The sequence below is a fragment of the Ranitomeya variabilis genome, chromosome 3, assembly GCF_051348905.1.
Source record: "Ranitomeya variabilis isolate aRanVar5 chromosome 3, aRanVar5.hap1, whole genome shotgun sequence".
NCBI lineage: Eukaryota > Metazoa > Chordata > Amphibia > Anura > Dendrobatidae > Ranitomeya > Ranitomeya variabilis.
Genome location: NC_135234.1, coordinates 198,186,625 through 198,204,283, shown reverse-complemented (window position 1 = coordinate 198,204,283; position 17,659 = coordinate 198,186,625). Strand labels below are relative to the sequence as shown.

At 43.1% G+C, this 17,659-nt stretch overlaps 1 protein-coding gene across 3 annotated transcripts in view; it reads left to right on the top strand.

Annotated features, from left to right (window-relative positions):
• Positions 1 to 15,867, top strand: part of BCAS2 (BCAS2 pre-mRNA processing factor) — a 49,245-nt gene extending 33,378 nt beyond the window's left edge. Inside the window, exons 4-7 of one of the 3 annotated variants that reach the window (XM_077294967.1) lie at positions 5,692 to 5,853; positions 5,963 to 6,013; positions 8,259 to 8,339; positions 15,441 to 15,867. In XM_077294967.1, coding sequence (XP_077151082.1) covers positions 5,692 to 5,853; positions 5,963 to 6,013; positions 8,259 to 8,339; positions 15,441 to 15,561 — 415 coding nt within the window. In that variant the 3' untranslated portion in view covers positions 15,562 to 15,867. Of the gene's footprint in view, positions 1 to 5,691; positions 5,854 to 5,962; positions 6,092 to 8,258; positions 8,340 to 15,440 lie in introns of all 3 variants that reach the window. The other 2 variants (XM_077294966.1, XM_077294968.1) reach the window with 2 other exon arrangements.
• The last annotated feature ends 1,792 nt before the right edge of the window (positions 15,868 to 17,659 follow it).

The following is a 17,659-nucleotide window of genomic DNA, read 5'->3' as shown; positions in this document are numbered from 1 at the left end:
AGATACAATTTGTTTCACTTCTTCACAAATAGCTAGACATAGCTAGCATTGCAGAAACAGCCAGAAAAAACAGATGTGATTTACAATGCATATATCCCTGCCACAGCAGCTGGAAAAGAGGAAGTACAAAAGGAAAGAGAGAGAAAAAAAAACAACTTTCTTTTATAATTGTCTCTTAAAGCAGCAATACATGAATCGAACCAAACAGACAGATACAGATAGACAATCCGGGAGATGCCCTTTTTTATTCTGTGACACGTGCAGGCCGTTCTGGGAACAGACAACTATCAATCGCACTGGCACGCATATGCCGGGTTCTACCACCCTCCGCGCCGGTCGTCCTAACTGGCCGCTGGCTACGGGAATCTGTGGCAGCCCTCAAAGCTATCACCATCCGAGCCTGGATCATGGAACTGCCTGTCCCGAGACTTCCTGTCTCTCCTATTGCACGGGAATCTGTGATAGCTTATTCAGCGATTTGACCTCCTGCCGTCTGTTACCCAGCCACCACAAAGCAGTCACTGTTCCTTCCTTCTCCCGGATTTTACACAAACACAGAACACATACACGGCACACAGCAGACACCTCCCAGGGTTTGGATTCAGGCTTCGGACTTTTTACACTACCTGGGAATTTTTTGACCACACCTGACCGGCAAGAGGCATAGACCCGGACTGGGCACAGGGGACTTTCAGGTAAGATGATAACATTTTCTTACCTTACTTATGGAGCTGCGCAGTCTCCGTCCCGTGAACCAAGGCCATGGCCAACACCTCCGTCTCTCCGGTCAGCAGTGGGTCCCCGTGTGCGTTTCGTCCCTTTGCCTCGCTGTTGGGCGCCATTTGATATGGAAATTTGGGTTGGATAAATTTATCCCTCTGTGTGTGCTGCGGCCGCTCCCAATAAGACTGAGTATTTTGAGCGCTCAAGGCAGAATGAGACTGCACAACATTATTGTGTCAATAACATTCCATCAATACTGATACTTTATTGTACATACATAGTTTTTATGATGGCATATAGAAAGGAGTGGTTAGGGGTTGTTAGGGGTGGTTAGTTAATTACCATATTGTCTAGCTCCTCTGTCATTGGTTATCTAAACATACAGGTCCTTCTCAAAAAATTAGCATATAGTGTTAAATTTCATTATTTACCATAATGTAATGATTACAATTAAACTTTCATATATTATAGATTCATTATCCACCAACTGAAATTTGTCAGGTCTTTTATTGTTTTAATACTGATGATTTTGGCATACAACTCCTGATAACCCAAAAAACCTGTCTCAATAAATTAGCATATTTCACCCGACCAATCAAATAAAAGTGTTTTTTAATACCAAACAAAAAGCCATCAAATAATAATGTTCAGTTATGCACTCAATACTTGGTCGGGAATCCTTTGGCAGAAATGACTGCTTCAATGCGGCGTGGCATGGAGGCAATCAGCCTGTGACACTGCTGAGATGTTATGGAGGCCCAGGATGCTTCAATAGCGGCCTTAAGCTCATCCAGAGTGTTGGGTCTTGCGTCTCTCAACTTTCTCTTCACAATATCCCACAGATTCTCTATGGGGTTCAGGTCAGGAGAGTTGGCAGGCCAATTGAGCACAGTAATACCATGGTCAGTAAACCATTTACCAGTGGTTTTGGCACTGTGAGCAGGTGCCAGGTCGTGCTGAAAAATGAAATCTTCATCTCCATAAAGCATTTCAGCCGATGGAAGCATGAAGTGCTCCAAAATCTCCTGATAGCTAGCTGCATTGACCCTGCCCTTGATGAAACACAGTGGACCAACACCAGCAGCTGACATGGCACCCCACACCATCACTGACTGTGGGTACTTGACACTGGACTTCAGGCATTTTGGCATTTCCTTCTCCCCAGTCTTCCTCCAGACTCTGGCACCTTGATTTCCGAATGACATGCAAAATTTGCTTTCATCAGAAAAAAGTACTTGGGACCACTTAGCAACAGTCCAGTGCTGCTTCTCTGTAGCCCAGGTCAGGCGCTTCTGCCGCTGTTTATGGTTCAAAAGTGGCTTTACCTGGGGAATGCGGCACCTGTAGCCCATTTCCTGCACACGCCAGACTCAGTCCACTGCTTCCTCGGGTTCCCCAAGGTCTGGAATCGGTCCTTCTCCACAATCTTCCTCAGGGTCCGGTTACCTCTTCTCGTTGTACAGCATTTTCTGCCACATTGTTTCCTTCCAACAGACTTACCATTGAGGTGCCTTGATACAGCACTCTGGGAACAGCCTATTTGTTGAGAAATTTCTTTCTGGGTCTTACCCTCTTGCTTGAGGGTGTCAATGATGGCCTTCTTGACATCTGTCAGGTCGCTAGTCTTACCCATGATGGGGGTTTTGAGTAATGAACCAGGCAGGGAGTTTTTAAAAGCCTCGGGTATCTTTTGCATGTGTTTAGAGTTAATTAGTTGATTCAGAAGATTAGGGTAATAGGTCATTTAGAGAACCTTTTCTTGATATGCTAATTTATTGAGACAGGTTTTTTGGGTTATCAGGAGTTGTATGCCAAAATCATCAGTATTAAAACAATAAAAGACCTGACAAATTTCAGTTGGTGGATAATGAATCTATAATATATGAAAGTTTAATTGTAATCATTGCATTATGGTAAATAATGAAATTTAACACTATATGCTAATTTTTTGAGAAGGACCTGTATATGGAATATTGTGATTAACGCTCATATGACTGCTGATTAAGCAACTAGAATTGAGCTCTCTGCATGTAGGACAGAGTTGAGACATCTGATCAGCACTTAATACATCTGACACTGTTGGTCTGCCGTTTCAGCAAGATTCAGCTATATTCTAGGCATTATTTCAGGACATCTGGCCCAAGTTCCGCTTTTGAGATGGAAAACCCCATACAATCTGTCTGGCTTATATCAGTCCATGTCAGCCATTTTAAACCATTGATTATAATGTATATATTAGCTGTGAGTATATGAGTATATATGATTATAGAGGAGTATACATGCAAGTGAGATCTACATGATATATATATATTTCTATCACAATACCACAGAAAAACATTAATAAATAACATTTCCCACATGTCTTCTTTACATCGGCACCATTTGTAAAATGTTTTATTTTGTTTGCCTTTTTAGGAGGCTTAAAAATGTAGCAGTAATTTTTTCTTTTTTTTTTTTTCCATGGAAATTTACAAACTTTTATTTTTTTTGAGGGACCTATCCAGGTTTGATGTAACTTTGAGGTTCTAGATATTGAAAAACCTCCAAAAGTGATACCATTTTAAAAACCGCGTCCCCTGACCTATTGAAAACCGCTGTCAGGTAGTTTATTTACCCTTCAGGTGATTTTCATGTTTATAACTTCTGAACAGGCCGCTGTAGCCGGCAGACTCTAAGGCTGTTATTTGGCCATGAATTGCCATCACAAACATCAGGACCACACAATCATGATCTCAGGGTGCCGATGGGGTTAAATGGGAAGACTCCACACTCTTAACCATTTATAGGATGGAGTCACTGACAGCAGTATCTAAGGCTTCTTTCAAACTTCAGTTTGGCGTCAGTCTGCTCCGACATAGTGACGGATCCGTCACAATTGTTGAGAAAACTGTTCTGACGGATCCGTTACTTGGGGGTTGTCTGGGAAAAGTATCTACTTTTTTGGAGCATGCGCAATTGAAAAAGCGGATTGGGGCGACGGATCCGCCAAATGACGGTCGCGACGGATCCGTTGCCCATAGGCAGCCACTCTATGGAATGGTGGACGTGACGGATCCATTGCGAACCGCCATTTCGGCGCAGACAAACGTTATAATGTCCGTCAATGTCTAGATGACATCCGCCAAATCTCGACGGATCCGTCATATGGAGGATGGAACGGACGACCATCCGCCACAATCCGTCGCTAATGCAAGTCTATGGGAAAATAGCGGATCTGCCAAAAAAAAAAATGGCGAATCCGCTATTTGTCAAAAACGGCGGATTCAAACTGACGCCAAAAGACTGAAGTGTGAAAGAGGCCTAAGGGGTTAAACGACCAAAGTCTATGCCAACACCGATCGTGGCCGATACAGCAAGTTGTCAGCTATAGTGTACAGCCGACAGCTGCTGCATTGTCACCTGTATGAGGATGCTATTCTCTTATATTGCAGATCAGTAAAAAGACGTATTGGCGGTCATTAAAGGGTTAAAACGGCGATGAGGGAATAAGGCCCCTTCTGCTCTTTTTCGTTTTATTTACATAGATCAGGTGGGAATGCAATCTACCGTATATACTCGAGTATAAGCCGAGATTTTCAGCCCATTTTCTTTAGGCTGAAAGTGCCCCTCTTTGCTTATACTCGAGTTATTGTCCCAGGGTTCGGCAGCTGTCACATCATACTCGCCTGCTTCCGGCGCGGTCCCTGCTTCTCCGATGGTCTCCGGTGCCAACAGCTCTTCCTGTGTTCAGGAGTCACGTGGTACCACTCATTAAAATAATGAATATGGATATGACTCCACTCCCATAGGGGTGGAGCGCATATTCATTACTTTAATGAGTGGTACCAGTGACCGCTCAACACCGGAACAAGCTGCCGGCCCCAGAGACCATAGCATCTGAGATGCTGCCAGGGACCGCGCCGGGAGAGTGAGTATGATGGGGGAGGGTGAGCATTGCAATATTCACCTGTCCCCGTTCCACCGCCGGGCTCCGTCTTCCGCGTCCTCTTGCGGTGACGTTCAGGTCAGAGGGCGCGATGACGTGGTTAGTGCGCGCCCTCTGTCTGAACAGTCAGAGAGCCGGAAGACACAGCGGCGGTGGAACGGGGACAGGTGAATATCGCAAGTGCCGGTGTCCCTGCCTGCTCAGGACAAGAGGTGAGTATGTCATTATTTATTTATTTTTTTAATCGCAGCAGCAGCATATGGGGCTTAATATTCTATGGAGCATCTTATGGAGCCATTATCGACCTTTATGCAGCATTGTATGGGGCACATTTTCTATGGAGCATCTTATGGGGCCATAATCAACCTTTATGCAGCATTATATGGGGCACATTTTCTATGGAGCATCTTATGGGGCCATAATCAACCTTTGTGCAGCATTGTATGGGGCACATTTTCTATGGAGCATCTTATGGGGCCATAATCAACCTTTGTGCGGCATTATATGGGGCATATTTTTGTATGAAGCATCTTATGGAGCACCTGATTCAATATGGATATTCAAAAACACTTAACCTACTGATGTCTCAATTTTACTTTTATTGGTATCTATTTTGTTTTTTTTAAAATTTACCAGTAGCTTCTGCATTTCCCACCCTAGACTTATACTCGAGTCATTAAGTTTTCCCAGTTTTTTGTGGCAAAATATGAGGTCTCGGCTTATACTCCGGTCGGCTTATACTCGAGTATATACGGTAATTTTGTATCATAGAAAAACTAATCAGTCTGTTTAATATCAGTGCACTGATTAGACCATGAAGGCTGAACAATGGGTGCTGGGATCACAAGGCAACTTTTTCATTGCGGCAATGTATTCCTGCTGTCCATGTTAGAAAGTTAATGGAATCCCTTGTAAAATTTCCTTTCTGTATTCTGCTTAGTATCTTACATTATAACATTTTCGTATGTAAATCAATGTTTCTAGACAAGATGTCTTGTAGAGGAATTATACCAAGGTTCCTTTTTTGTATGTTTTTTTGTTAGATATGAATTACCTGCGCCTTCGTCTGGCCAGAGGAATGATATAACAGCATGGCAGGAGTGTGTGAACAATTCCATGGCTCAGCTTGAGCATCAAGCTGTTCGTATCGAGAATCTGGAAATCATGTCCCAGCATGGCTGCAATGCCTGGCGAGTCTATAACGAGTAAGTAGAAGTGGAGAGCTGAAATGGTGACTGAAAGGGTAGAGGTGGAGGGGGGGTTCCAGTTCATATACCGTTACCTACCCCCCCCCTTTTTTTTTTTTATATAAAGAAATCTTGTTCGTATGATTGAATCTGCACAGAAGGATCTTCAGAAACTAAGGTATATGCAACGCTCTCGCCAAATGAAATTGCTGAAATTAGACTGTCCAATTCAGAAGAGATTTCCAGGAAGAGCCAGGTGCAGCTAAGTATAGATAGACGTGCAAATCGCAGTTAAGCCCTGAGCTTCTTAATTCTGCGTCCATCATTGACAGATCTATATTGTAGACAGGAAAAGCTATTAAAATATTAATCACTCTGCGTGGATGGGGAAATCTGAGGGCACAGTTTTTCTGGAGCTTTTAATTATCCACACCTATATGTTTCACCATCTATTTACAGTTCTGCTCAAAAGTTTACATGCCCCGGTAGAATCTTTGCTTTCTTGACCATGAATGATGACGCCAAATCTTTTTCTCCACTCACGGATAGTGGTTGGGTGAAGCCATTTATTGTCAAACTACTGTGTTATTTCTTTTTAAATCATAATGACAATCCAAAACATCCAAATGACCCTGATCAAAAGTTCACATACCCTGGCTATTTTGGCCTGAAAACAAACGCAGAAGTTGGCACAAATGGGTTTGAATGGCTACTAAAGGTAACATCCTCACTTGTGACCTGTTTGCTTGTAATCATTGTGTGTTCATAAAAACTGAGTTAGTTTCTGGGAATCCAGACAGACTCTTGCATCTTTCATCCAGCCACTGATGTTTCTGGATTGTGAGTCATGGGGAAAGCAAAATAATAGTCCATGGATCTACGGGATAAGGTAGTTGAACTGTATAAAACAGGAAAAGGATACAAAAAGATAACCAAGGAATTTATAATGCAAGTCAGAAGTGTTCAAACTGTGATTCAGAAATGGAAAATAAGATGCTCTGTAAAAACAAAACCATGGTCAGGTAGACCAACAAAAATGTCATACACAACTGTCAGGAAAATTGTTCAGTATGCAAAGAAAAACCAACAAATACCATCAGCTGAAATACTGATCTTTCTGAAAACTAGCGGTGTGGCTGTTTCAAGATGCTCAATAAGGAGGCACTTAAAGAAAAATGGGCTGCATGGTCAAGTCGCCAGAAGAAAGCCATTACTGCGCAAATGCAACAAAGTCTCTCGCCTACAATACGCAAAACAGCACAAGACAAGCCTCAAAACTTCTGGAACAAGGTAATTTGAAGTGATGGGACCAAAATTGAACCACAACCATGGACGTTACATTTGGAGAGAGGTCAACAAGGTCTATGATGATCCTTCTGCAAAGCACGTAGGAGAATCCCTTATGTTTTGGGGATGTGTAAGCTACAAGGGCACATGAAACTTGGTCAGAGTTGAAGGAAGGATGAATGCAGTATGTTATCAGCAAATACTGGAGGCAAATTTTCACTCCTCAACCCAGACATTGGCTACAGCAGAACAAAGTGAAGGTTCTGGAGTGGCCATCTCTCTTGACCTCCATGTCATTGATCCACTCTGGGGAGATCTCAAGCGTGCAGTTCATGCTAGACAGCCCAGGAATTTACAGGAACTGGAGGCTTTTTGCCAAGAAGAGTGGGCGGCTTTACCATCTGAGAAAATAAAGAACCTCATCCACAACTACCACAAAAGGCTTCAAGCTATCATTGATGTTAGAGGTGGCAATACATGGTATTGAGAAATGGGGTATATGAACTTTTGATCAGGGTCATTTGGATGTTTTGGGCTGTCATTATGATTTAAAAAGAGAAAACACAGTAGTTTGACAATAAATGGCTACACCCAACCTCTAACCTTTAGTGGAGAAAAAGTGTTGGTGTTATCATTCATATTCTCTGAAAAAAGGCCAAGAAAGCAAAAATTCTGCCAGGGTATGTAAACTTTTGAGCACAACTGTTTTCTGCCTTGCTCTGAAGTAGTATAGCAAAAGACAGTGCTTCACATAAATCTGTGCAGTTGTTCCTGTTCATCAGTATGTCAGTTATTTGTTCATGTCTTCAAACTAAGTGTATTAAGACTTTTTTTTTTTCTTGGTTCTGCTTTTATATTAAGAATACAATTCTCATATGGATCATTAATTCGGAGGTGGATGACGCCTTATGTAGGTTTCTCAACCATCTAGCAGGAGGGTGTTAAGACCAGAATGAAAAAAAAAAAAAAACCTCCAAGCCAATACGTTCTGATTTCATAGGAAAACGTAATCTGTTATTAAATGTAGCCTGTGGTTCTTTAAGACTATCCATCCAGAGAAGTAATGAATGAATGATTTTTAGTAAATGCTTTCTTCTCTCCATCACTAATTTATTTTATGAATTTGTCTGGTTAAGAAAACGTATTCAGGACTTAAATTGGCAGAGGAAAAACTCCCAACTTACATCTGGGGCCAAGCTGAGAGAAATGGAGTCGACGTAAGTTATTTTGTGCATGTTATCAGAGAAGTTTTACAGTGAAAATCATACGAAATTGCATATGGTTACATATTGGGTATGGGCAACACTGTGGCGCAGTGGTTTGCACTGTTGTTTTGCAGCTCTGAGGTCCTGGGTTCAAATCCCACTAAGGACAACATCTACAAGGAGTTTGTATGTTCTCCCTGTGTTTAGGTTTCCTCCAGGTTCTCTGGTTTCCTCCCACATTTCAACCACATACTGATAGGGAATCTAGATTGTGAGCCGCATTGGGGACAGTGCTGAAAGTAAAGCGCTGCAGAATATGATAGTGCTATATAAGTGAGTAAAATAATCCATGGTTTAATGTTACAATTCCATTTGAAAAAAAATCTACTTGTTGCCTTTTCTGAGACTTGCAGATCAGTGACATGATCTAAAAGATACAAAAGTTGACCTGGAAGGCTGTGGAGTCGGTAAGCCAATCCTCCGACTCCAACTCTTCAATTTCCCTGACTCCGACTCCACTCTGACTCTTTCATACATGCTTCACTACTGAATCCTACAAAATAACTCACGGAGTAAACAATCCAGAACAAATATAAAATCAGTGAAATGTTATTACCAAAATATATAGCAATGTACAAACTAAGAACAAGGTACATACAGAGCTCATGCATGAAGGACATTCAACACTGTAGTAGCAAGAAAGGGATTAACTCGCATACCTATACATATATAGATAGATCTGTAGGGTGCAGTTATAGTATCGATTTAAAAAAGTGTATAGTGCAAATTAAGGTGCAGGGGATAAACAGTAGGTTCCTCCCAGTAGTAATATATGTAAGACACTAATGCGTTCAGAACCTAGGAGAAGGACCCATGAAGGAATGCAAGTCTTACCCATGAATCTCTGCCAGTGTGTGTCCTGTTTGCAGCCCCCGAGGCGCGGTTCGCATTGGCTTACTCTGTGGGCTGTGACTGTGTGTATGTGTTCACTGAGTTATTTATCTAAACCTAACAGCTGTGTGTTATAATCAGCGCCGCAATCGGCACATGCGCACTGCCTCGCAGGCCACATACAGCACATCGCCCCCCAGCCCTCCACGTGACAGAGCGGGCAGAGGGAAAACCCTCATGATGTCATTTCCCACCATATCACTTCCGGATGCCAGGAGGAATGTGCCAAGGATCCAGCTACAATGCGCATGCGCTCGCACTGCAAAGGGCAGCAGATAAACAATGGAAGGTAATATCTATTTCATAGAAGTGTCTAAAACTAATCAGTATGTGAATCTACCAAGTCCCTATCAATCTGCTAATAAAGTGACATGTGCATTTATGCCAAATACTAGATGGTGGCCCGATTCTAACGCATCGGGTATTCTAGAATATGCATGTCCACGTAGTATATTGTCCAGCCACGTAGTATATTGCCCAGCCACGTAATATATTGCCCAGCCACGTAGTATATTGCCCAGCCACGTAGTATATTGCACAGCGACGGAGTATACAGCACAGAGCCACGTAGTATACAGACTTAAAATAAAAAATAAACATATACTCACCTTCCGAAGGCCCGTTGGAAGTCCTGGCCCATTGGTTGATGCTATGTGTGGCTATACCCGTGCCAGGAACTTAAGTAGGTAGATGTGATTAGCTTTCAAAACAAAAACCTAATAAAAATCGAGGATGGCAAGATTCCTTACATCTCTACATATAATCACCAAAGGGAGACAATGAGAACAATTTTGAGCAGACACTGGCCCATCCTAAAAACACAACCCACACTAGCTAAATATATCGGACGTCATCCCAGGTCCTTCGCGCACAGCATCCCTGGGAACGGAAGGCGCCGCGTGCACCGCTGAGAGGCGGGAGGACTCCGGGGGCCATCGGAAGGTGAGTATATCACTATTTTTTTATAACAGTGATATGGTACCCAGTCCGTGGAGGAGTCTCCTCTCCTCCACCCTGGGTACCATCCACACATGATCCGCTTACTTCCCTCATGGTGGGCATAGCCCCATGCGGGAAGTAAGCGGATCAATGCATTCCTGTGTGTGCGGAATCCCCGCAATTTCGCAAATTAATGAACATGCTGCGTTTTTTTCCCGGAATGCGTTTCCACTCATGAAAAAACGCAGCATGTGCATACAAAATGCGGATTGCATTCTTTTAATAGGATGCTTAATGTGAGCGTTTTAAACACATTTAATAGCGAAAATAAACGCGAAAAATCTGGAACGTGTGCACACAGCCTAAATCCAATTTGCATAATACTTTGGAACACCATGTACAGTGTTGAATGTCCTTCATGCATGAGCGCTGTATGTGCCTTGTTCTTATAGTTTTTACAATAATATATATTAAATTTTATTACCAAAATATAAACTTATTTTATATTTGTTCTGGACTGTTTACTCCGTGAGTTATTTGTAGGATTCATATCTTGGGAGTGTCCTTGGTGGTAGTCAATTTGTCCTTTGATGGGGCATATGGCCTCTTATTTTCATTGATATGTATCAGTGGAACCTGTTCTTATGCATCACTACTGAGCCTGTACACAAAGTGCAGCATAGATTCATCTCTACTAAAAGCTGAGATCCTTGGATCAGGAACAGAACAGACATTTTATAGGACATTTCATAACTTTCAGAAATTCTTATGAAAAATTATTGAGCACATTCTGTATTGTACTAATATACCTAATTTATTACATATTTTAAGAGTCAGTCGGTTCATTTTATATTGACTTAGGCTATGTGCCCACGTTGCAGAAATGCTGCGGAAACGTCCGCAGCATTTCCGCAACTCCTTGCCGCGGGTAAAACGCCTGTGGATTTCGCATGCATTTTCCCGCTAAACACTAGCGTTTTGCAAGTGTTTTTAGCTTGCAGAATTCTTGCGCTTTTCCAAGCAATTTGAAGCATCGCTTGGAAACTGACAGGTTGGTCACACTTGTCAAGCATAGTGCTTGACAAGTGTGACCAACTTTTTACTATTGATGCTGCTTGTGCAGCATCAGTAGTAAAAGAATGTTAAAAATAAATATGGTTATTCTCACCTTCCGGCAGCCCCCGATCTCCTCAGCTGCACTCCCGGTACGTTCCATTTCCAGGGATGCTTTGTGTGAAGGACCTTTGTGACGTCACGGTCGCGTGACCGCGATGTCATCTCAAGTGATTTGCGCAATGAATCCCTGGGAATGGAAGCCGCCGCGTGCACCGCTGAGAGGCAGGGAGGACTCTGGGGGCCATCAGAAGGTAAGTATATCCCTATTTTTTATTATTTACATTTTTATTTTTTTTTACAGGAATATGGTACCCAAGGCCTGGAAGAGAGTCTCCTCTCCTTCAGACTGGGTACCATCCACACATGAAGCGCTCACTTTACGCATGGTGGGCATAGCCTCGTGCGTAAAGTGAGCGTTTCAATGCAATCCTATGGCGGCGGAATCATTGCGATTCCGCAGAAATAATGAACATGCTGCGGATTCTACCGCTATGCGGTTCCGCAGCGGGAAAATCCACAGCATGGGCACAGCAACTGCGGAATCCCATAGGATTGCATGGGAATACGTTTAAGCATTTTTAAAGCATTTCCGCTGCGGCTAAAACGTGGCAGAAACGCATAAAACGCAACGTGGGCACAGGGCCTTTGACTCCACCAAAATGGACACAGACTCTGACTACACAGCCCTTGACCATACAAATTAGTTTGCAGACTTTTCGTTTCAGCCTGGACCGTCATTCCATGTGATTTCAGATTGAACACTGTCACGATTCCCCTGTACTTCCTGTGCAGGGTGGCGGTCATGTGACCTCATGCGTGTCGTTTGCATACTCCCAGTCACATACCGTATTGTTTCATCCTGTTTCTCTGAATTCCCTTCTAGGGAGAGAAGCTTCTTGAGTCTAATCTACACATGATTGCAAGTATGCAAATCGGGAGACCGCCACCGCGCACAGTTAATGCAGGGGGATATCTGCAGTCACATGGAATTACTGCAGAACTTCATTTTAGCCCGAAATCTATTTAAGTTGATACCATGAGCTATTCATCCTGACCTCCATTCACATGCATGAGTGGGAAAGGGGAATCGGCCACTGCCAGATACCATGGTGGCAGCTTATCTTTTGTAAAAACCAAGGATTGGCCATATTCAAATCCAACATAACTGCTCCTTATTTCTCTTGACGTTTGCCATCTGGGGAAAGTGTAAAAGAAACAAGACCTATGATGGGGTCACTAGGTGCAGGTTATTATAGGTTACTAACCTGATGCAGGTATGCGGAGTGCACAACAACTTAAAATGCTGCAGCTGCCGGTGGATCATTCCTCTAGTCAGTAGTCCACTGGAGAAAATGTAATCTTCTCTGCTACTACCGCCTGAGTTTTTCTGGTACTAGGGGATCGGTGTGACTTTGGGATCGGTGATACCATGAGCCAAGTGAACAGTCCCTCTCTTAGAATGCAATTAAATCATCATTAATTGAAAGCCTCACTGATCCCGATTGTGCTTGAGAACTCTGATGCCAGGAGGTAGTGCCAGAGGAGCAGATCATGTTCTTTCCAGTGGATCTGGGAAGAGTTAGGTTACCCCCATGCTTGTTAGAAATGGTCTACGGTTTTAGCTGAGGTTCCTCTAATGTTGTAAGGGCACCTTAAGGCTTCTTTTGGGCCTACTTGAGGACAATTATGTGGTTTGTCGGCTACTATATTTATAGACCATCTGTCACTAGGTTTTTGGTACTCTCCGCTGAGCGCCGTATGATGTGGAGGTAGAGACCCTGATTCTAGCAATGTAGTATTACTGGGCTGCTTGCTGCAGTTTTTTTTATAAAATTACTGTTTTCTCTGATGCACAGCTACTGAGCTCTGTACAACCCCACCCACACCACTGACTGGTAGTTTCTGAGTTTTTCAGCACATTTTTTGTGCTGAAAACGCCCCCCCTCGGCTTATACACGAGTCAATAGTTCCAGACGGCCGGCAGGGGAGGGAGGAGCAGCGGGTCACAGGAGGCAGGAGCCAGCAGCTGTAAATGTGCCCGCTGCTAAAGAGAAATTAATATTTATTTATCTTATAGCGCGCACAGTGACACCTGCAGCCGCCGGCTTCCAGAAGATATCCTACTCGCCTTCCTGCGGGCCCTCTCTGCATCTCGTTGGTTCCGGCACCAGCAGCATTTCCGGCCCCGCTCATTAAAGTAATGAATATGGACGCCTCTCCACTCCCATAGGTGTGGAGTGAATATTCATTACCTTAATGAGTGGGGCCATGTTGCTCAGCAGGAAGAGCTTCTGGTGCCGGAACCAGATGCATCGAGGGCAAGCAGGAAGGTGAGTAGGATGTTTGTTTTTTTTTAATAGGAAACATGCATACAAGGATAGGGAATAAGGAGCCATGCATACCAGGACCGGGATGGGGGAGCCATGCATACAAGGATAGGGGTCCATGCATACTAGGACAGGGATGAGGGGACATTGCACCCGGCTTATACTCTAGTCAGTAAACTTACCCAGTTTTTCCTGGTAAAATTAGGTGCCTCGGCTTATACTCAGGTCGTCTTATACTCGAGTATACGGTAATAAGCCGCTTCTTGTGATGGCGCTGCAGATGGATCTTTGTAACTCACCTTTCATCCATGTAAACCAAAGTAACTTAAAAAAAATTATAGGTGAGCTGTAGCATTGCATATTGAAAATGGTTAGATTTCTGCAGTCCTGCCTGTGATTCTATGTACAGACCATGTCCCTCTAGGGTCAGACACCGCACATAGCAGGGGCACATATATATCAGCTAGGGCAGCACGGTGGCGCAGTGATTAGCACAGCATCCTTGCAGCGCTGGAGTCCTGGGTTCAAACCCCACCAAGGACAACATCTGTAAGGAGTTTGTATGTTCTCTCCGTGTTCGTGTGGGTTTCCTCCTGGTACTCCGGTTTCCTCCCACATTCCAAAGACATACTGATAGGAATTTAGATTGTGAGCTTCAACGGGGACAGCGATGATAATGTGTGCAAAACTGTAAAGAGCTGCGGAATATGTTAGCGCTATATAAAAAAATAAAGATTATTATCGGCACAGGAAAATGTTTAACACATCCAATCTTGGAAATCATTTTTATTCCAAAATCTATGAATTAAAATCCACTTTCTGGGATAACCCTATTAATTACAAAAAAAAGTCCCCCAAAAGGTGGACATCCATTTTTAGTTCTTCTTTTTTACACATGCATATTGTAGTGGAACCCTGAAAATGCAGCAGCGGCAATTCAAAGAGGTGCTATAATGCGTGATGTACAATTTGGCAAAGAGAAATTAAAGTTAATGTGCAACAGCTATAACTCCCTGTACAGGTAATATGAGCCCCGGCCTGCTGCCTCAACGCACATTTCGCCTCCTGGCGAAGACCGGCGAAACACTCATTGAGGCGGCAGGCGAGGGCTCATCTTACCTGTACTATACCTGCACATCATTCATTATAGCACCTCTTTGAATTGCCGCTGCTGCATTTTCAGGGTTCCATTTTATTTAAGTATGACCTTTTATGGGACTTTATGGTACGCTGATGCAATTGTGGTTCCTAAAAGGATTGTTCATGGTGCCTGATATAATTTCTCATACTAGCTCTTAGTGTGCAATCCCACTTGGGTAAATTATTCTTTTAGCTATAATACTCCTGGTTTAATATTCCCCAGTTTTTCTTGCTTCAATAAGTGTTACTCTGAATTGGTACTATTTTTGTATTTTGAATTAATAAACTTGAATATTTTGTATGAATATACTCTTTGACCTTTTTCTGTGATTTTTACATTCAGAAGGGTTTTTGTGTTAGTTGAATAATCTAGAGTTTTCTCAACGAATCTTTGACACCTGTTTTGGGAAAATTAATGCTTAAACATATAGAATTGTATAGAAGCTTACAAACAAATCGCCCTCATTTTTATAGATGGGTTTAACATGAAAGCTTAATTGAAGCATCAGGCCCTATTCTGATCATGCATTCCCTTTTGATAGAGACGGTTTTGAAAACCTGGTTTACAAGCATTGTGTGGGATTATGTTCTCCGATGGTGCACATCCAGGTTACAGTGTTTCACTTTTTTTTTCATTCAGGTGGGTATCTCTAGTGAGTAAGAACTATGAGATTGAACGTGCGATTGTGCAGCTGGAGAATGAAATCAATCAACTGAAGCAAAGAGATGGCGAGAACAAAGAAAATATTGAGAATTACTAAGTGTTTGGGTGACTGATACAACCTTTCCACTTCACCTATTCATTACGGTTCTTGCTCCACGAGGAAGCTGTAATTCCACCAGACTAATTACTTTAATTCCGTGTGATTTTGTCCACGCTACATCTTGCAAGTTGGAAGTGAACTGAATTTTTGTGGTTAGGATTTCTAGTGATGTCAACTATAGAAACCTCTGAAAAGAGAAACCTCTGAAAATGTGCATCATTTGTCGTTGCTGTTAAGGTGTGTTGCACCGTGAATTCCTTTTATTTTTATGTAATTTGAATAAAATTATTTTGCTTTGTGTAATATGGCTACAATTTTCCAAGCTTTCCAGTGAAAATGCTTCTGAGTTGGAAACAAATTACACTGTACATTTTCGCTGATACTATGCTCTTGGGTGGGACAAATGCGCACAGATGGGGCAGAACCAGAGGAGCAAGATGGGGGTGATGGTAGCGCTCACTTGTAAGGGTTGTTTAAGGACACAAAACATAAGCCAGATGTGCCATAGCTGCAGCCCCGAGGGCTCTCTCTCACATCCTGATATTTCCGGACCAGAAAAATCCATACTGGAGATGTGTGTCAGTGTGTGTAATACTTAAGGCAACCTTGTGCTGCATCAGTACCACATGGATCGGCGCCTGGGAATCAGCAGTACAGCTCGTGCTGTTCCCCGGCTCAGGGTGCTGAAGACTGCTCTTATCATTCTTCCCTTGCTTGCACAGTGATCAGCGCTAGCAGAGGAGAAGGTTGAGAGTTAATGAGTATTAATCAGCCGCCGCCTGCAATATAAATAAAAAATGATGTGGGTTCCCCTGTATTTTTGATAACCAGCTAGGCAAAACTGACAGCTGCGGGCTGCAACCTTCAACGTCAGCAAGGCTGGTTATCAAGAATAGAGGGGTCCCCATGCGTGGTTTTTTGTTGTTTTTTTTATTTAAGTTAATTTTTTAAAAAACCTATGGGTTCCCCCCATTTTTTGACAACTAGCCTTGCAAAAGCTGATAACTGGGAGCTAGTATTCTCAGGCTGGTAAGGGGCCATTGATACTAGCCTAAAAATAGCAGCCCACCGGACCACAGAAAAGGAGCATCTATTAGATGCGCTAATTCTGTCACTTTGCCGGCTCCTCCCACTTGCCCAGTTTCAAGTGGGGTTGATGTCACCTTTGCTTTGTCTGGTGACATCAAGCCCACGGCTTAGTAATGGAGAAATCTCTATAGTACTCCCATCAGCTGCCTGCTCCCATTCTTATCAGTTGAATGTTGAGCTCTCAACATTCTCACCTGCAAGTGCTGATCACAGCGAGAGCAGGAGAGAATGATGAGGGCTGCCTTCAGCGCCGGGGAGTAGCGCTAACAGTACCGCTGCTTCCCAGGCGTCGGTACATGTCACACTGATGTCATCCGTGTATAATCAGTGTGCACGTGTTGCGGTCAGTGTTGCTGTTACAAAACAGACATGTTAGCATATTTTGCCCATGGAAACACACTGTCATGTGCACAGACTCATTCAATTGAATGGGTCTATGTGTGTAAGTGTCTCCAGTACATGTGAAAACTGTCACCACATACCGAACATACTGATTTGTGAAAGAGTCCTGAAGGAGAGTATCGTCCAGATAAGTTTGGCAAAGCTGAGATTATGATAATGTACAGGATGAGATCCAGTGAGTATAAGGTTTTGTCATTCACCAATGTGTTTCGGTGCTGGACTGGCGCCTTTTTCAAAGGTAGAAAATCAAGTGTGCACAATGCAGTAACAACAGTAGGGTTTAAAAAGGCTGAAGAGTAATGAAGATCGCCTCTAAGGTTGGGTACACACTTGCGTTATGCAATGTGAGAAACTCGCGCCTCAATACCCGGCATTGCCGTCGGCACTCGGGACCGGAGCGTTCTGCTGCATGTTTTTCTATGCAGCTGCACGCTCCAGTCCCAAGTGCCAGTGCTGGGTATTGATGCTAGAGACTCGTTCAAGTTTCTCACATTGCACACACAAGTGTGACACCGGCCTCAGAGGGAGGAGAATGGAGACAGGAAGTGGTTAGAAATAGAAGATGCGATGGTCAATAAAGTATTGACAAAAAAAAATGAAATGA